This window comes from Tamandua tetradactyla, chromosome 4, assembly GCF_023851605.1.
Source record: "Tamandua tetradactyla isolate mTamTet1 chromosome 4, mTamTet1.pri, whole genome shotgun sequence".
NCBI lineage: Eukaryota > Metazoa > Chordata > Mammalia > Pilosa > Myrmecophagidae > Tamandua > Tamandua tetradactyla.
The window spans coordinates 63,010,866-63,027,597 of NC_135330.1; the positions used below are offsets into that span (position 1 = coordinate 63,010,866).

At 54.6% G+C, this 16,732-nt stretch overlaps 1 protein-coding gene across 4 annotated transcripts in view; it reads left to right on the top strand.

The window, feature by feature from the left end:
- Window positions 1–16,401, top strand: part of TMCC2 (transmembrane and coiled-coil domain family 2) — a 36,847-nt gene extending 20,446 nt beyond the window's left edge. For 2 of the 4 annotated variants that reach the window (XM_077157548.1, XM_077157549.1), the window contains exons 3-5: window positions 12,239–13,179; window positions 14,416–14,551; window positions 14,893–16,401. In XM_077157548.1, coding sequence (XP_077013663.1) covers window positions 12,239–13,179; window positions 14,416–14,551; window positions 14,893–15,204 — 1,389 coding nt within the window. In that variant the 3' untranslated portion in view covers window positions 15,205–16,401. Of the gene's footprint in view, window positions 1–1,515; window positions 4,028–4,220; window positions 5,009–12,238; window positions 13,180–14,415; window positions 14,552–14,892 lie in introns of those variants that run through there. The other 2 variants (XM_077157550.1, XM_077157551.1) reach the window with 2 other exon arrangements.
- Window positions 16,402–16,732: the final 331 nt, after the last annotated feature.

Below are 16,732 nucleotides of genomic sequence, written 5' to 3' on the forward strand. Positions count from 1 at the left end.
GGATGCAGCAGGCAGGTTTTCTGGCTGCTCTCAGCTCCCTAGTCCCTGTTTCCTACTTCCTCCAGAGATTGACTCAGATACCCCCTGCTTCTTTTGTCCTCTCCAACCCCCATGTCTGGATACAGGAAGTTCTCACTGCATCCCTTTTCTCTTCCTTTTACTGCTCTCCACGTATCCCACCACTGGGACCCCAGAGCTGGGCCAGTATCCATAGCTAGTGAATAATTCAGCGTGTTCAGCAAAAGCTAAATCAGATCTAAGCTGATACTGTGACCAGGAGGCCTCCTCAGGGCGACTGGAAAGACAAACCCTGCCCTGGAAGACAAGGGTTCTGTAATATTAACTTCGTTATGTAAGGTTTCTGCCCTGTCTGAGAAGGCAGCGTCAGACCCAAATATTATCTGGGCCCCGTGCCTTTCTACTCCTCCAGGGCTCAGTGGCATCGTGGCCATGTCCCTTTGAAAGCCTTCCTGACATCTCACAGCCAGGGAACAAACAGCACGCGGCAGTTTGCTGAGTGCTTTTACGTACATTTCTCATTTGATCATGTCAGCTCGTGACAAGCTCTGAGCCCCTGAGTAAGCAGGACCCCTGCAAACATTCTGTGTCTCGGTCCTCGGCTTTTAGAAAGGAGTTATTCTAAAGTATTCTGGGCAAGAGATTAGGATGCAGGGCACTTTGCTTCTCAAAAATAGAGATTGCTGCTTCCTCTCTGGGTCACTTTCTCTGGGGCCGGTTCCCTGTTTGCCCTCTTGCAGGGGAACAGAGTGATTAGAAAAGGCATCAAATCACCCATCATTTCTACCCACCTGGCACAGATTTTGATTTGCCTAAGTGAGTGGTCCTCTCCACTGCCCAGCATCTGGGCTCGTATTTGTGCCTGAGAAGGCTCCCAGCACGGGAGTGTCTAGCACTATACTGGCAAAGGGCCAACGGGTAGAGGGATGCTCCTGCTTCCTGGTCAGCTGTGAGAGGCGCGGTGCATGCGGCTGGGTGTTCCCCCCAGCTTCCCTGCTGTCCTCCCCCCTGGCCCTCGCTGACTTCTTTGCCAGCGCCTGTGGCTGTGCCTCTCCGCGTACTCTTGAGACCCACTATTCAGTTCACACTGAAGAATATTAACTGTCCTGCCACATTTCCCCAGGGGACGCAGGGCCCTTTAATAACCTGAGTTCTAAGAAGATGCAGCTTCCAGCTGGGTGGGAAAATTTCTGAACACTGACCACCTCCCAGGCCCCCCATCCTAAGAGGGCTTGGTGAGCATTAGGGAAGTGCCAGCCTTTCAAGGAGGAATCCTAACTGGGAGATTTTCACAGCACATTTGGTTCCTGAGGCTTTTTAAGGCCTCACCTTCTATTCTCAGCTACTAAATTTAGCTGCTTTTCAGTGTTGTTGTTTGCCCGTCAAACCTCTGACTTCTCGGGTATCCTACCCCTCAGAATGTGTGGTTTGTCCATTCTTTAAAAAAAAAAAAAGATAAAGAGATGAAGACAAAAAGGGAAACAAGAATAATAAAGAGGGGAGAGGAAGAGAAAAGAAAAAATTAATGTTTAAAGAGTATTAAATAAGGAAAGGACATGGCATAAAAATTAAGGGAAGACGAAGTCACAAAGAAGGATATGGAAGAAAAAACTAAACTATGGGGCGCCCAGGAGAAGAGACGGCTGCAACCTGCAGGACGTGCTCAGGAGCAGAACTTGGGTGTCCTTTGAGGCTCTTTCCTGGATAAGGGGGCCCACCTGCCACCCGGTTCTCAGGCTCAAGTGGGGAGAGAGGAAAGAGCAAAGACAGAGACGCCCTTCCATGGCTCAGCTGCCTGGACTGAGCAAGGCAGTGGAGGAATGGGATGGACAAAATGTACCAGGAAAACACCTGGCTGGCATTTATGCAGCAGCACCTTTCCTTTGCAAAGGATAGTTCTTGGCAGCTGCCATCCTTTCAGAGCCTGTTGCCTTAGCATCATTGCAGCAATTTCCATGTTGGCCTGCCATTCTTTCAACTTTGCTCCAGATGGCTGCTCCTTTCCTAGCTCTCTGTGTCCCAGGCAAAGCACAGTCTGGAATGACTATGACTTCTGTGCACATGTGTGTGTGCTTTTGTGTGTATGTGTGAGTTTGTTTACATATGTCGTGAGGGAGCCTCAGGACTAGATATCTTTTTAAATGAAACCAATTGTGTATCAGGCATTTTTGCTCATGTTCTCGTTTTATCTTCACTTTGACCCAGGGTGATAATTATTTGTACCATTTTGTAGCAAAGAAAGCTAAAACTGAGCTGCAGAGAAAATCAAATCATTCATCCTCTCTTCTTTCTCCGGGTGCCACTGGTCTAAAGCACTCAGGCCTCTTCAAGGCTCCTACATAGAAGATGCTGCTGCCTCCTCTTGCGATTGTGAAGGATTTATACCAGGTCTTCTGACTCCCAGGCCCTCTGCCGTGCCACTGAAAAGCTCAGCCAGGGCCTGCGAGTTGGACTTTGGCATGTCTTCCTGCCAAACATGGCATTCCAAGCTCCCCCACACTTCACAGACTCCTCCATTGGCCCTGTGAGTAGGCGTACTTTCCCATTTTGCATTTGTGGAAACTGAGTCTCAGAGCTATGGTGACTTGACCAAGGTCCCACAGCAAAGAAATGGTAGAACTGGAACCCAAACCCAGGCCAATGTACGGCTTTTTCCACTGTGCCAGGATAGTTCAGGGTCCCCTACACCGCATCCCCAGAGTAGGAAGCTCTGCATCCTTGGCAGATTTGGGAACATTTCTTGCATCTAAAGATGAGAATGGAATCGTAGAGGAAAAACAAATATTTTCCTGCTATCTTGCCTGGCAGGCATACCCCTAGTTCCCATTTGTTCCCTTTCTCTTAACAGTCTTTTGGTTCACCCCTGAGCCTCCCGCCACTTTCCCTGCTGCTCAGGTATTGGGTCAGTTGTCCCTGGAGTACAGCTGAAACCTTTCATTAGGGAGAAGCCAGATGTCTTGTTGGAGGCAGTTCTCACCAGCTTCGTCTTGGTGGTAAAGCATGGTCTTGCAGGAACTTCTTTCTGGTGCTTCTGACCTGTGTGATCCCTGACATATGGCAAGCCCCAGGGCTCAGCTTCCTCAAGGTGCTGCTGCCTCCTTCTTTTCTTGCTTTTCCTCTTTTACTTGTAAGAAAAGGTTAAAAATTTTAGCTTGGTAAAGCCTAGAAAGGACAGGGCAGGGAAGGGCATCTTGAGCATAGGAAGTCTAAGCTGCCTCCCTTGCTACCAAGGACAGAACTGCATTAGCTGGACTATCTTCCATGACCCCTAAATGAGATAGATCGTTCATTCACTCTACAAACATGAATATTAAGGGTCGTTTTTATGCTAGGCACAATGAAGAGCCCAAATAAGTTTAAGGTCTGATCCCTGCCCTTCTCTAGTTTAGTAGAGGTAATAAGATCTGTTGATGAATAACCATTATGCAATAGGAATAGTACTAAGCATAAAAAACGAATACTGCAGGAGGGAGGTCCCTTACAGGTAGGGGGAGATGTTGTCGGAAGTTGTCCCTGACTCCACCGTTCAGAGCAGGCCCCAGAATTTGGGACCCATGAAATGTGCTTTGCTAGCTCTTGACCTCACAAACCCCATGTCATCAGCTGCCACAAATATTTGTGAGGTTTCCATGAGCCTAGGGTGTGGGGACTCATGCTCTTGATGTTTTGGGGCTGCAGGCTCTGGCACCGAGCCCGAGAGATAGCGCTGGGCCCTTCTTATCTCTTCGTACCTTCTTGAATTTGGGACTGCCCCATTAGCATGATCCATGTTGACTCAGTATTTAAGCCCCCAGTCCCTTGCCAGGCTTAAGTTGGTGCAGAATCCAAGTCCCTTCTAACCAGTGACTCGTCAGGAAGCTGCCAGTAGAGAGACCCAACACCCCCTGGGGCCCCCTTGCGCTCCTCAAGCTCGCTGTCCTCAACCGTGGACTCTGGCCCCCTCTGCTGGCCACTCTCAGGATTTCCTCCTGGGACTGTCAAGATGAGGTCCAAGGGGGAAGAGACTGCTGTGAGTTTGCCATCCATGCTTTACCTTGGTTGCTTTTGCCTGGACTGTGCTGGCAGAGAAGGAGAGCGGGGAACTGGGAAGCAGAAGCTAGTGGAGGTGTCGCTGCGGTGATGTCCAGGGCAGAGAGTGGGTTTCTGGGACAGGGTCAGTGGTGGAAGAATTTCCCGGGAGGAGCCTGGAGAACTCCTCAGCCAGGAGGAGGGGGTGGGGGTCCGTCAGGAAGGTGCCCTGTGAATGGTGGTGCCTCAAGCAGTCAATGGGCAGGGTAGCAGGTGGCGGGGAGTGAGGGAGAAATCTCCAAGTTATGTTAGCTCCGTCACTGAACCCCCCTCTTGTCTCCGGTGTTTTTAGTACTGGGGAACTCCTCTTAGCCCCTGAAGCTTGGCTCAGAAGCTCCATTCTATTCTGGGATGGGGGCAGGGAGTCGCTGGGCCTGGGCCTCTGGGTGTGCCTGGAGATGTGGGCCCCTGTTTGTGAGAGGGGCTTCTGATGGAAAGAGGCATTTCTAGACAGGCCCTGCAATAGGAGGGGTGGGACAGAGTGCTGCAGCTGCCATGGTGCCAGGGGTGCTTCCCTTCTGCGGCCAAGGGCTGCTACCATCACACCTGGGCATCCTCATGCACACTGAACCCGCAGTGGTAACAGCTGGACTTGGGGAGGGTGCGGGGGGACCTCATCAGAGAATGTGGTCCACCCACTCGGTGACCCTCACGGTCTGCCAGATGGGAGGGAGCCTCCCATGAGCCCCAGGGAGAGGAAATCTCCCAGAGCAATCCACCCCTAATCCTCAGATTGGAGATGGCGGCTGTGGAGCTTGGGAGCTCGGGCACCCCTGCTCGCAGATCCCGGCTTCCCACAGCAAGCCCAGCACTGCCCAGGGACTGTGACCCCAGTAGCCTGGCACAGTCTGCAGAGGCCTGGGGCCTCAGAGTCCCCAGGACCCCATCACCAACCCGGCTTTGGGAAACGGGACCCAAACAGGTGAGGACCCTGGTGGGTAGCAGGAGAGAAGTTACTGGGTGTGGGGAGAAACCATTTCTGCTGAACATTTTGGGTGACTCTGTTCGCTCTCTGGTCTGGCGAGGGTTATGCCCCTCTTCCCCCATGACAGAGAGCTCTCTGTGGCTGGGAGAAGGGAGTGGGGGAGGGCACATACATAGGCCCCAACCTTAGGCTGTTGAGACAATTGCAGAGAGGGCTCCCAAGGCTGGGTTTCTGGGGTCATAGATGGAAGAATGAGTGAACCCTGCTAAAGACACCCCCAGAAACCAGTGGCTATGTAGCCCTCCTTCTAGGACCAGAGGAGCTGCCTTGAAATCCAGTGGAAGGGGTGTTTCTGGCTGGGGTCACCTCTGTCTCCTGGAGAGTGTGAAGTCTGAGCCCCTGCATGCAGAGGGGCAGGTGCAGTGTTCCCAGGCTAGCAGGTAGAGGGTCCAGAAGGAGTAAAGTGTTTGGGCCCTTGGAGCTGCTGGAAATGCAGAGAATAGAGAACTGAGGAGACCTCAAGATAGGAAGGCAGGTCGGGGACCCAACCAGCGCTCTGTGGGTGTGAAGGAGAGGAGAGGAGAGAGCAGAACATTTTTGTGGACAAAAGGACATTGTTCTCAGCTGAGCAGGGAATGAGGCAAATTGAGGGGGAGGGTGCTTGGACCAGAACCTGGGGTTTGGACCTTACAGAAGGACCAGAACTGAGGATGAGATGGGTTACTCCCCTCCATAGGAAGAGAGAGCAGCCCTCAGGGGGAGGGGGGAGAAGGAGTTGCGACTGGGGGGGGAGGAGGCAGATTGGGGCTCCCACCCTGTGCTGGTGACCAGACTAGTGGGTAGTTTGGCTGCATGTTGCCTTGAGCCCAGGAGGTGCTGGGAGAAAAGATGAATGAGTGGGTGTGACTGCGTGCAGTCTCTGCTCAGAAACCCACTTGTTAGCAGAGTGAAATGCCGTCATGCCGCTGAGGGCATGCTCCGCCGCAGGGGAGGGCGCTGCGGGGAGTGCCAGCAGCCAGGGCACCCAGGCCTCCGATCGCCTCACATCCCCTGCGTGGTGGCTGGGGTCTCCCTACAGGGTCTCCTTTCACCTGCCCTGGGCAGGTAGACCCACGTGTCTGTACAGTCCCACGTGCACCCCATTAAGTGTCTAAGCATTGGTCTCTCAGCCCTCTGGAGAAAAGCCGCTTAGGCTCCCAGGCACCGGTTGAACCCCTTCCCCGCCCCAACCCCCTTCATTCTTTGCCTTCCTGGGAGGCCTGGGTCATCCAGAACTGGGACTGAGCAACTTCATGTTGCCCACGTACCCCACCTAGAGGAGAAGGAGCCCCCAGCCCCCCAAGGCTATCCATGCCAGCTGATCTGGGGGGACGCTGGCAGGCCCCCGACTCAGGACCAAGAGTCGGAATGGTTTTCCAGCCTGCTCTGGCGGGAATATCAGCCTCCCTCCTTCCCAGCTTCTCAGGATTTTAGCTGGCCCTGGGCTTCCCTCTCCATCCTGGTTCCGGCTTCCTTCCCTTTCCCCCTGAGAACTAGTAGACAAAAGGAAATCTGTGTGTTCTCCATCCCAAGTGGGGTGTTCAGATCAGAGTCTCGGGGCCAGAAGCCAGCAGATGGAGGCATTGTACAGGACCCCAGGCCTGGCAGCCCCGGACCGCACTCTCCTGCCGGGCGGTCACTCCCTGGAAGCCCGGACCCTGCCTCAGGAGCAGCATCCTGCAGCCGCCCTCACCTGCCTGGCCGGACCCACAGACAAGTCAGGGTCGGCACCTGATTCCATGGTTTCCTGACCAGGGAGGTGGGCCCAGGGTCGGAGGACAGGGTTGCCCTGTTCTGCTGGAAGGAAGCACAGGGGCCCAGAAAGCTCTTCTTTCCCTCTGCTCCCCTCCCCACCTCTCCCCTTCATCCTTCCTTTTTCCCACAAGAGTCACCTTAGATGTCCATCTTCCAACCCCCTGTGCAAGTACCTAGGACAGGAAGGCCTTTCCCTGTCAGCCTGCCCTGATGACCCTAACAGGGTCCCATCCTGTTATCCAGGAAGGGGCTGCTTGACCTGGGGTCAGGGTGGGTCACGGGCTCAGAGCCCCCTGCGGCTCTCTCAGGAACCTGGAAACACGGAGGTGGAGTATGCCTGCCTTGCAAATGGTAATTGTTTGTATGGTTCATCTTGCAGAATGTTGAGTGCAAATGGTTGCTGAATAAATAGAACCATGATTCACAGTTCACAATTTACATCGCTACTTTAAGCCCATTTAACAGTTTCATCACCTGGGGGTGGGGAGGGGAGTATGTACCTCCTCTCTTCAAATTTCACTTAAGCCTGGACGGTGTCTACTGTGTGATCCCCCACCGCCCACCCCTGGGCCTCGGGGATACGGGCTGCTCAGCGAGCGTGTGAGAGACTGGGCAGGGTCCTGCATCCAGGCCCAGGTAACCTGAAGATACTGAGCTCAGGCCCGGCAGAGACGGGAGCCCTAGGAGGGCCATGTAAAGCCAGGGCTGGAGCTCCCGATCTGATCTGGCAGAGGGCCTGATCCGGCTTTGCTGAGTGTGGCTGGCAGGGGCCAGGGAGGGGAGTGTGTGGGACTGCAAGGCGCTGTGGGTCTCACCCAGCCAGGGGTTGGGTGAGCTGAACTGTTCCTCCTCTTAGTTACCTAGCAGGTCAGAGGAATTGGGAATGAGTTAGGAAAAGCACCTTCTCTATTTTAAATGAGGACAGTGAGATGAAAGATGTAGTATCCTTCAGAAGGTGGTTGGAGTGGTAGCCCTGGCCAGCAGGTTGGCGAAGCCTGGCCTCCACTCCCAGGTTTTACTCCCTTAATTTGTTTTTATTTGGGTTTGAGCACCTGCTGTATATACCCTGCAATGATGCTGTGATAGTTGCCCTCACTCATTATCTCCTTTCATTCTCCTGATACCTTTGGAGTTGGTAGAGTGAACCCCCACCCCTTTTACGGATGAGGAAACTGAGTCTCAGAAAGGTTAATGATATCTATGGTCACACAGCTGGCAAGTAACAGAGCCAGGACTGTAAACCTGTCGGTGACCCCAAAGTTAGTGCCCTTCCCATTGCCCTGCACAGACCCTGCATGCTGTGTCGTTGCCATTCTTTTTCTGGCAAATCTTTCTCCTCTTCTCGAACTCTGTGTCTAGTTGCATTACTCTTAACAGCTTTCTGGTCTTTTCTTTCCTCTGTTAACACATACCTCCCTCTTTATCTCCTCCTGTCTGCTCCCTCGTCCTTCCCCCTGCCACCCTCCCTCCATCCTGAAAGGTGTGTGTGTGTGTGTGTGTGTGTGTGTGTGTGTGTGTGTGTGGCAGGGGCTGTCTCCCCACCTTCTGCAGACATGGTCAGCCCTGGCTTCTGGGGCACCTGGGAGAAGGTCCTTGAGTTCCAGGGGCTGGGGGTGCAGGCAGTGAGGGTCAGGGAGGTCTGGTATTTCCTGTCAGTCTCTGAGATGTTCCTTGTTCTCCAAAACCCTGACACCTCCTCTCTGGCTGTGTGTGGTGATGGGCAGAGCTGAGCGACATAGGTGGGTCCTGCACTGGTTTAGGAGTGTCTCGGGCCAGCCTGGCGCTCGAGATCAACTCTGCCTCCATCCCTGAGTGCTGGGCAGGGAGGGACGGTGAGGGCTGGGGGGGGGGGGTGGTGGCGGGAAGAGCCCTAAACTACCTCCCTGAGGCTGGTAGTTTATACCCTGGAAGCAAGGGGAGGCCCATCCCTGTCTAAATTAAGATCTCTCTTGGTCCCTCAGTCGTTCCGTCTGTCTGTCTCCTTCAGCTGTGGATTGGCAGGAGAAGTTCCTCAAGGGGGGAGCTCTGACATCAGTAGTGTTTCATCCGGAATGTTTGGCCTGGAGGGCAGAAACTGCAAACGGGATCTTGGTCTCTCCCCACTCCCCACAGCACCAGAGCAGCTGCTCTGCCCGCACTAGCCGCAGAGCCCCCAGACCCCAGAGGCAGCTGTGGGGCCAGGAATGGGTGCTGGGGGTGGGTGAGCGAAGTCTTCATGGGGATCCTCGGCTAGCTTCAGTGAGGAAAACTGGCAAGGCCACAGGGATATGTCTTCCGAGGGGACTTTAGATGCTGCATCCACTACGTGGCCATTTCCAAGGATCTGCCTTGGGGTATAGCGAGGGCAGGATAGGGCTGGTGAGCGCTCTTTTCTTTTTCCTTGCTCACCTTGAGTATAAAAGCTCACAGCCCCAGCTCTATGAGGTTCCAGTTTAATTGCTCTCTAGTGAGGTCCAGGCATTGGTTGGAAAGCACTTACCTAGACTCTGCCACTGACAAGGTGGGCCGGCTCGGGCAGTGGGATGTCTGAGGCAGGGCCCCCCAGACCATACCCCAAGGTGGGGCCAGGCATTGGATTTTGGAGCCAGGCTGGATTCAAATGACTAGCTCCTTCATTTATTGCTTGTATAATCCTGGGCAAATTATCTAACATCTGTAGGTCTTGGGTTTCTTCTTCCATAAAACAGGAATAATTAAATGAATTAAGTGGATTAAATGAATTAATATATGTGCGACACTTACAGTCAGGCTGGCAAGTACCAATAATGTTGTAGTGATTCTTATTATCTTGCACTTCAGCCAAGGCATTTCCAATAGCAATTCGAGGGGGAAGAGAAGAGCCAATGGGCTGAGGGAAAAGACGCCTGGAAGCCCATGGAGCTGAGTCCTGCCGGGGAAGTGGGGCAGGTAGGGAGAATGCTCTGTGGCTGGAGGCTGACCAGGAGGCCCTTCGGACTATCACATCACCAGGGGGCCTGCAGCCCATCTCCCGGCCCCGGGCCCTCCTGCCTCTGCGCTTGGCCACATGGCAGCCCTCCTGCTGGTTTTCCAGGGAGTGTCTACTCTCTCATTCCTGCGGATTTCACAGCCAGCTTCAATTCTGCTTTTCCATTCGTCAACTAGACAAATGCCAAACTGAGGGAGGAAACATGCCAGACTGCCATCGAGGGGCCGTGACAGGCGGGGACTGTGCTGTTTCACACTCCAGTGTGGTCCTGCTGGAGCCCTTTCGCCCTCACGGCATTTTCACACCTATTTCTCAGCCGCTCCTCCTGTACTGCCCTGAGTGGGGGGGGGGGGGGGGGGGCAGATGCTGTCCATGCATCAGGCAGCAACACCATCAGACTCAGAACTCATTTTCTGGGCCCTCTTTCCCCCTAAAGAACAGAGGCCTTATAAGGTCAGATTCTTTAATATTGAAAGCCATGTGTTACATATAGAATTTAATTTTGTGGTGTTCTGTCCATAATGAGTAAATGTGTTGGTATAATCTCTTAAATGCAGTTCGTTTCCCAGGGGTTGGGGAGGGATAATTATGTTGCCTAGACTCAGACTGCATTTAATGAGTGCCTACTGTATACCCCACGCTAAGTGCTTGCCAGATATCATCCTGTGGAACACTTTGCAACAGGTCTGTGAAAGATGTGATTATCCCCATTTTACAGGCAAGGACACAGAGGGTCGGGAAAGCTGGCAGGTATACTCCTTGGCAACACTTCAGGGGACAGTGGGAGGAAGAAGAAGTTTCACAGCAGGGTGGAGTTTTGACAATTAGACAATTAGACCTTGGGACCGAGGACTTAAGAGGGGCTGTGGGATTGGTTCCTTTGGTATAAAAGCTCAGAAATTCTGAGAAATAGGGTCATGAGGTGTGAACAGCTCGGCAGGGGGAGGTGCAGGGCAAGGGAACATGAAGGGGACCAAAGCAAATGTAAGAGAAAAATCCTGACTTTGAGAGGGATTGGGTAAGGGACCATCGTCCCCAGTCTCCCCAGCAGTACCCTGACTTGAAAAAGCCCAGGGGGAGCCCGCAGAGATGCAGCACCCTCCCTGGCTCCAGAGTTTGGCAGGACTGTTGTTTTCCAGTCACTTTGCACCTCTGCAGAAATGGAGCTCAGTGACTTCTGCCTTTAATTGGCACAGGCTGTTTCCAGTTCCGGTGCCTGTGACTGGGAGCTTTCTTTATGTTTAACTCCTTCCCCAACATATACCTTACCCTGCCTCTGCCCCCCCCCCCCATATATATAAAGAGCAAATGAACTGACCCTGCCTTACTTGGGGTGTGCTGTGTGTAAAAATACATGGGGTTGAGCCATTTCCTGCTGCTTCCGTTGTTGCATGGTGATAAACACTGGGGACTCAGCTGTGGACAGAGATCCTCCAAAAAGGCCAGGGGGGCACGGCCGGGGGGCTCCAGGCTTACCCACTATCACCTGACCTTGTATTTTAGACCTTTCCTGTCTCCCATGACCTTTCCTTCCTTTCTCTCCCTCCCCTCCTTCTTTTTCAGTCTCTCTTCTCCCCTCTTTGTCTCTGAGTTTTCCGGTGCTCAGGCCATCCTGATGCTCTCTGGGATTCTGCCTGCCAGTGGGGAGGGAAGCTGTCATCTCTTGCTGCATGCTCACCACCTTTAAAGCTGGGCTGCTGGCACCCTCAGGACACCAAAATTGTTCCCTGCGAGCTAGTTCTCTGGCTTCCGTCCTCAGGGACCTGGCCGGCAGGGCGGGCGGGCGTGTGCTCCTCTCGGGGTGCCAGGCTGGGCACACCCCCGTCATGAAGCAGAAGAGGTTGCTGACGACTTCAGAAAGCTGGAAGGTAACAGAGGTCCCAGGAAGAAGTGTTGGCAGAGGCAGGATGACCTGCCAGGCTGCAATGGTGTAGCCAGCGTGAGGAGGGCAGGGTGCCCCCTCACCCAAATTGTAGGCTCTGCTCAGTTCCGAGGGAGGAAGGGGAAGTTGAGTCCAGAGGGTCTGTTTTGTCTCCTCTCTGAGAACTCACCCCTGTGACCCGCTTGGCCCTTGTGATGGAGCAATAAGAGTTCTGGGCCGGGAGTTAAGACAGCTGTATTCCGAGCCTGGTTCTGTGTTTTTGTAGCTGTGTATCCCAGAGCAACTTGCTTGACCTCCCTGGTCCAGTTTCCTAACGTTTAAAACCAGGAAGAAGAGATCCATGCACTGTGCATTTTAGGCATGTTGTGGGGAATAGGTAATTAGCAGATGTGAGAGCCCTTGGTGAATGGTGCCACCCGCTGCATTGTTGTCATGATCATTTTTTGAACTTTTTCCCTGATGTTCCTTATTTGTCCTACGTCTCTTTTGCAGGTAAAAACAACCCCATCCACGCGCATGTGGGGACACGTGAGAGGGTTCTGCCCAGGCCCCTTCCATGTTTTTGTGACTTATCCCCGTTTCCTCTTCTTGCCTTTCTCCCCAGGTGGACAAGGGAGACCTTGTGGCCCTCGGCCTCCCGGGCGGCCCCGGCCATGGAGACGCCGACGGCCCCATTAGCCTGGACGTGCCGGACGGGGCCCCGGACCCGCAGCGGACCAAGGCGGCCATCGACCACCTGCGCCAGAAGGTCCTGAAGGTCACCGAGCAGATCAAGATCGAGCAGGAGGCGCGGGATGACAACGTGGCCGAGTACCTGAAGCTGGCCAACAATGCCGACAAGCAGCAGGCGTCGCGCATCAAGCAGGTATTCGAGAAGAAGAACCAGAAATCCGCGCAGACCATCGCCCAGCTGCACAAAAAGCTGGAGCACTACCGCCGGCGCCTGAAGGAGATCGAGCAGAACGGGCCATCGCGGCAGCCCAAGGACGTGCTGCGGGACATGCAGCAGGGGCTCAAGGACGTGGGCGCCAACATGCGGGCAGGCATCAGCGGCTTCGGGGGCGGCGTCGTGGAGGGGGTCAAGGGCAGCCTCTCCGGCCTCTCGCAGGCCACTCACACCGCCGTGGTGTCCAAGCCCCGGGAGTTCGCCAGCCTCATCCGCAACAAGTTTGGCAGCGCTGACAACATCGCCCACCTGAAGGACCCTCTGGAAGACGGGCCCCCCGAGGAGGCGGCCCGGGCGCTGAGTGGCAGCGCCACGCTGGTGTCCAGCCCCAAGTACGGTAGCGATGATGAGTGCTCCAGCGCCAGCGCCAGCTCGGCCGGGGCAGGCAGCAACTCTGGGGCTGGGCCTGGTGGGGTGCTGGGGAGCCCCAAGTCTAACCTGCTGTATGGTGCCCCTGGAAACCTGGACGCTGTGCTGGAGGAGCTGCGGGAGATCAAAGAGGGACAGTCCCACCTGGAGGACTCCATGGAGGACCTGAAGGCGCAGCTGCAGAGGGACTACACCTGCATGACCCAGTGCCTGCAGGAGGAACGCTATAGGTAGGTGCCCGCCTGGCCCCACCCCAGCCCAGCCTGACCGCCAGTGAGGCACGGAGCAGCAGGGTGCTGACTCAGGGTTCTCGATGTAGATGGAGGTGCATTTAGAAGGGTGCTGGGCAATCGGAAGGGCTGGGAGTAGGTGTGAGAAGGCTTTCCCCAGAGTGTACAGGACAGCTAGGAGACAGGAGATGTGGCTTAGGGGACCCTATGGAAGGACATCCTGCCTGCTGTGGGATGCTTTGAGCATCCCTGCCTGGATCATTGTGTGGTCGGTGTGCATAGAAGGGGAAACCAAGGCAGGGACCAGGTACACAGCCTCTCATCTGGAGAGGATGATGAAGGGCACTGTCTTGGATACAGATCCCCTGGGTTCAAATCCCAGCACTCCTGTTTACTAGTACCTTGATCAAAGGACTTAGCCTCTCTGGACCTGGTTTCCTTGTCTGTGAAATGGGGAGAATATGAATACCTACCTCATCAGGTTGTTGTGAATGCTAAATGAGTCCAAACATGTAGAGTCAGAGTATGTCAGTCCACAGCCTGGGGAGTCGGTACCTCCAGCTGACACTCCAGGGGTCTGCCTGGAACCAAGCTGGAGACTCTGGTCCCCTCTGTTACCCCTTCCTGATTCTGCTCTTCTGCTTTGTGCCTCTCAGGTGACCCTTGGCACTTGTTCCCTGGTATCCATAGGGATCTTTTCATTAGTCAATACTTTTCCTTTTTCTTCTTCATACATATGAAGAAGGTTTGGAAAATTGAGGGGAAACCTCACCCCAAATCCTCCCACCTCCACCTGATAGTCACCTTGCTGTGTCATGCCTTCAGAGAGGGGACCACGCCCTTGACACTGATGTGTCCCTGTTAATGCAAGAACAGCTGAGCCTGGGACTTCAGACCCAGGTTAGAGTCAGGCAGTACCCAGCTGTGCTCTGCCATGTGTCCCTAGGCAAGTTCCTTGACCTCTCTAAGCTTCAACTTTCTTGTCCTTAAAATGGGGACAATGCCAGTACCTATGTGTGGGATTGTGGTGGGAAAGACATGAGATGACAGGGATAAAATGCTCTGCATGGTGCCCACACATAATACGTGCTGTGGACTTAGCAGCTTTTATTGTGGTTGCTGCTAAAATTACAAAGGCCTGAATGCCTGAGGTGCATTGAATGAATGGGATTGATTCTGGGGATATGAGAGAGGCTGGGGAGCCAGGATGGGGTTCACACGTTCTCCCTCTGCCAGGTATGAGCGGCTGGAGGAGCAGCTCAACGACCTGACGGAGCTTCACCAGAATGAGATGACCAACCTGAAGCAGGAGCTGGCCAGCATGGAGGAGAAGGTGGCCTACCAGTCCTACGAGAGGGCTCGAGACATCCAGGTACAGCTGGGCCCCAGCGCGGATCTCAGACACACCGGCAGAGCCGGCAGTGGCAGAGGGTGATGGTTTGTGCCGTGTGGGGGAGGAAGGGCGCAGACTGTACCCTTGGCCGGGGCAGATAGGCATGTGAATGACGAGGGCTGCACCGAGACTCCCATTTCCCGGCGGCCTCCCCGAATAGTCACCATTCAAACTCTCTGCCCTCGGCTGCAGCTGGTTCACCCATGTCTGCAGTGGCCTTTAGAGGGGGTGACCTGAAGCATCGTCACCTTCTTGGTGGGGCGGGTGAAGGGTTTCCGCCTGCTCTCAGCTCCCGTGCGCTGTCCCTTCCGCCGCTGCAGGAGGCCGTGGAGTCCTGCCTGACCCGGGTCACCAAGCTGGAGCTGCAGCAGCAACAGCAGCAGGTGGTGCAGCTGGAGGGCGTGGAGAACGCCAACGCGCGCGCGCTGCTGGGCAAGTTCATCAACGTGATCCTGGCGCTCATGGCCGTGCTGCTGGTGTTCGTGTCCACCATTGCCAACTTCATCACGCCCCTCATGAAGACGCGCCTGCGCATCACCAGCACCGCCCTCCTGGTCCTCGTCCTCTTCCTCCTCTGGAAGCACTGGGACTCCCTCACCTACCTCCTGGAGCACGTGCTGCTGCCCAGCTGAGCGGCCGCCCGCCCCACCCCTTGTCCCCCCAGCCCCCGCTGGCCGTGCCTCTCCAGGAGGGATGCTGAGACTCCCCCAGTCTCTTGGACTTCTTTGTGTATCCAGTTTGGCCTTCTACCCCAATTGTCCATTCCACCAGCTCCTGCCCCTTCTCTGTCCTCGCTTACGTCTGATGCCTCCTCCTTGTTGGCTGGAAGGGAGCCTCGCATGCAGCCCTGGCCAGAGATGGCGGTGCTGCATGTGGCCAGAGGGAGCAGAGGAGGACACAGGGACTGGTTTGGTTTGATTATTTAAGGGCTCTGCCTCAACTGCCCTGGGGAAGAGCCCGCCCTGGAGACAGCTACTGTTCCCTCCAGGGAAGATGGACAGGATGCAGGCAAGAGAGGGAGGGAGGAGGCCCCGCTGGTTCCAGAGAGAGCAGGGACAGAGGGCTCCGCAGCCTTCATGCGTCTCCAGGGTCAGAGAGGAGGCTCAGAACAGATACTTGGGAGACCCAGCCACCTCTAGAGCCAGTTCGAGGCTGGGTTCCATAACACGAAGGATGCAGGCTCTGGAGGCTGGCTGGGACGTGGTTTTGGACTTGTGTTTTTCCTACTGTTCTTTCTGCCTATCACAGGATCTGCCATTTTCAGGGAAACAGGCCTTCCCACCCCACCCCCACCCCGGGCTTCCCAAGCCTCAGTCTAAGGCCTTAGGCCTCTGGGAGCGCATTGGGGTTTATTTATTATTTATTTATTTATTTGTTCTGTGGTACCTTACCCCCACATCTTCCCATGCTGACCTCCAGGGGAGAGTTCCCACCCCGTCTCTGAAGCCAGGGCTTCTTCTTGGCTCACCACAGCACTTCCATACCATTTGGCCTCTGGATAATCCTGATTGGAAGAAGTGGGGCCAAGCCACCCACTCTCCTAAGCAGCATCTCAGACCAGATAGGAGGAGCCTGGCCTCTCTTTTATACATCTATTTATTTTGTACATGTGCATTTGGGTGGAGGAGGTTGTTTGATGCTTTATTTTTTTAAGGCTCTGGAGTGTTGTGTATGGTTTCTCTTCACATCCCAGCCTTCCCATGGGTACTTCCGAGAGGAGAGGGAGTTTCTCGGAATAGGAGAGCGGAATCCCCCAGAGCAGGAAAGGCAGTGCCTGCCAGCTGTGTGGACCTTCCCGAGAAATAAATATCCTCTAAGTTTCCAAACCATCCTGCCTCTGTTGATGGATTAGTTTGTTACCTTGGAAACCACTGAGTCTCTCCACACACCCAGACATCCTGAGTAACACAGATTTGGCCACACCCCTTGGCCTGAGCCTGCTTCCTCTTCTATCTAACGTTGAAGAAGGCATCATCTCTTCCACCCTTTCCCCCTTTCTTTGTGCGGTCAAAGCTCTCACCTAAGTGATAGGTATGACACCAAGAGGGATGACACCGACACCCCCATCTCACCCCATCCAGCCCTCCTGGAGCACTTTCCAGGAGGGGGAGCTTTGGAGGGAAGCTTTCCATAATTTGGAGAAGATAAGCCCCGGGAGGT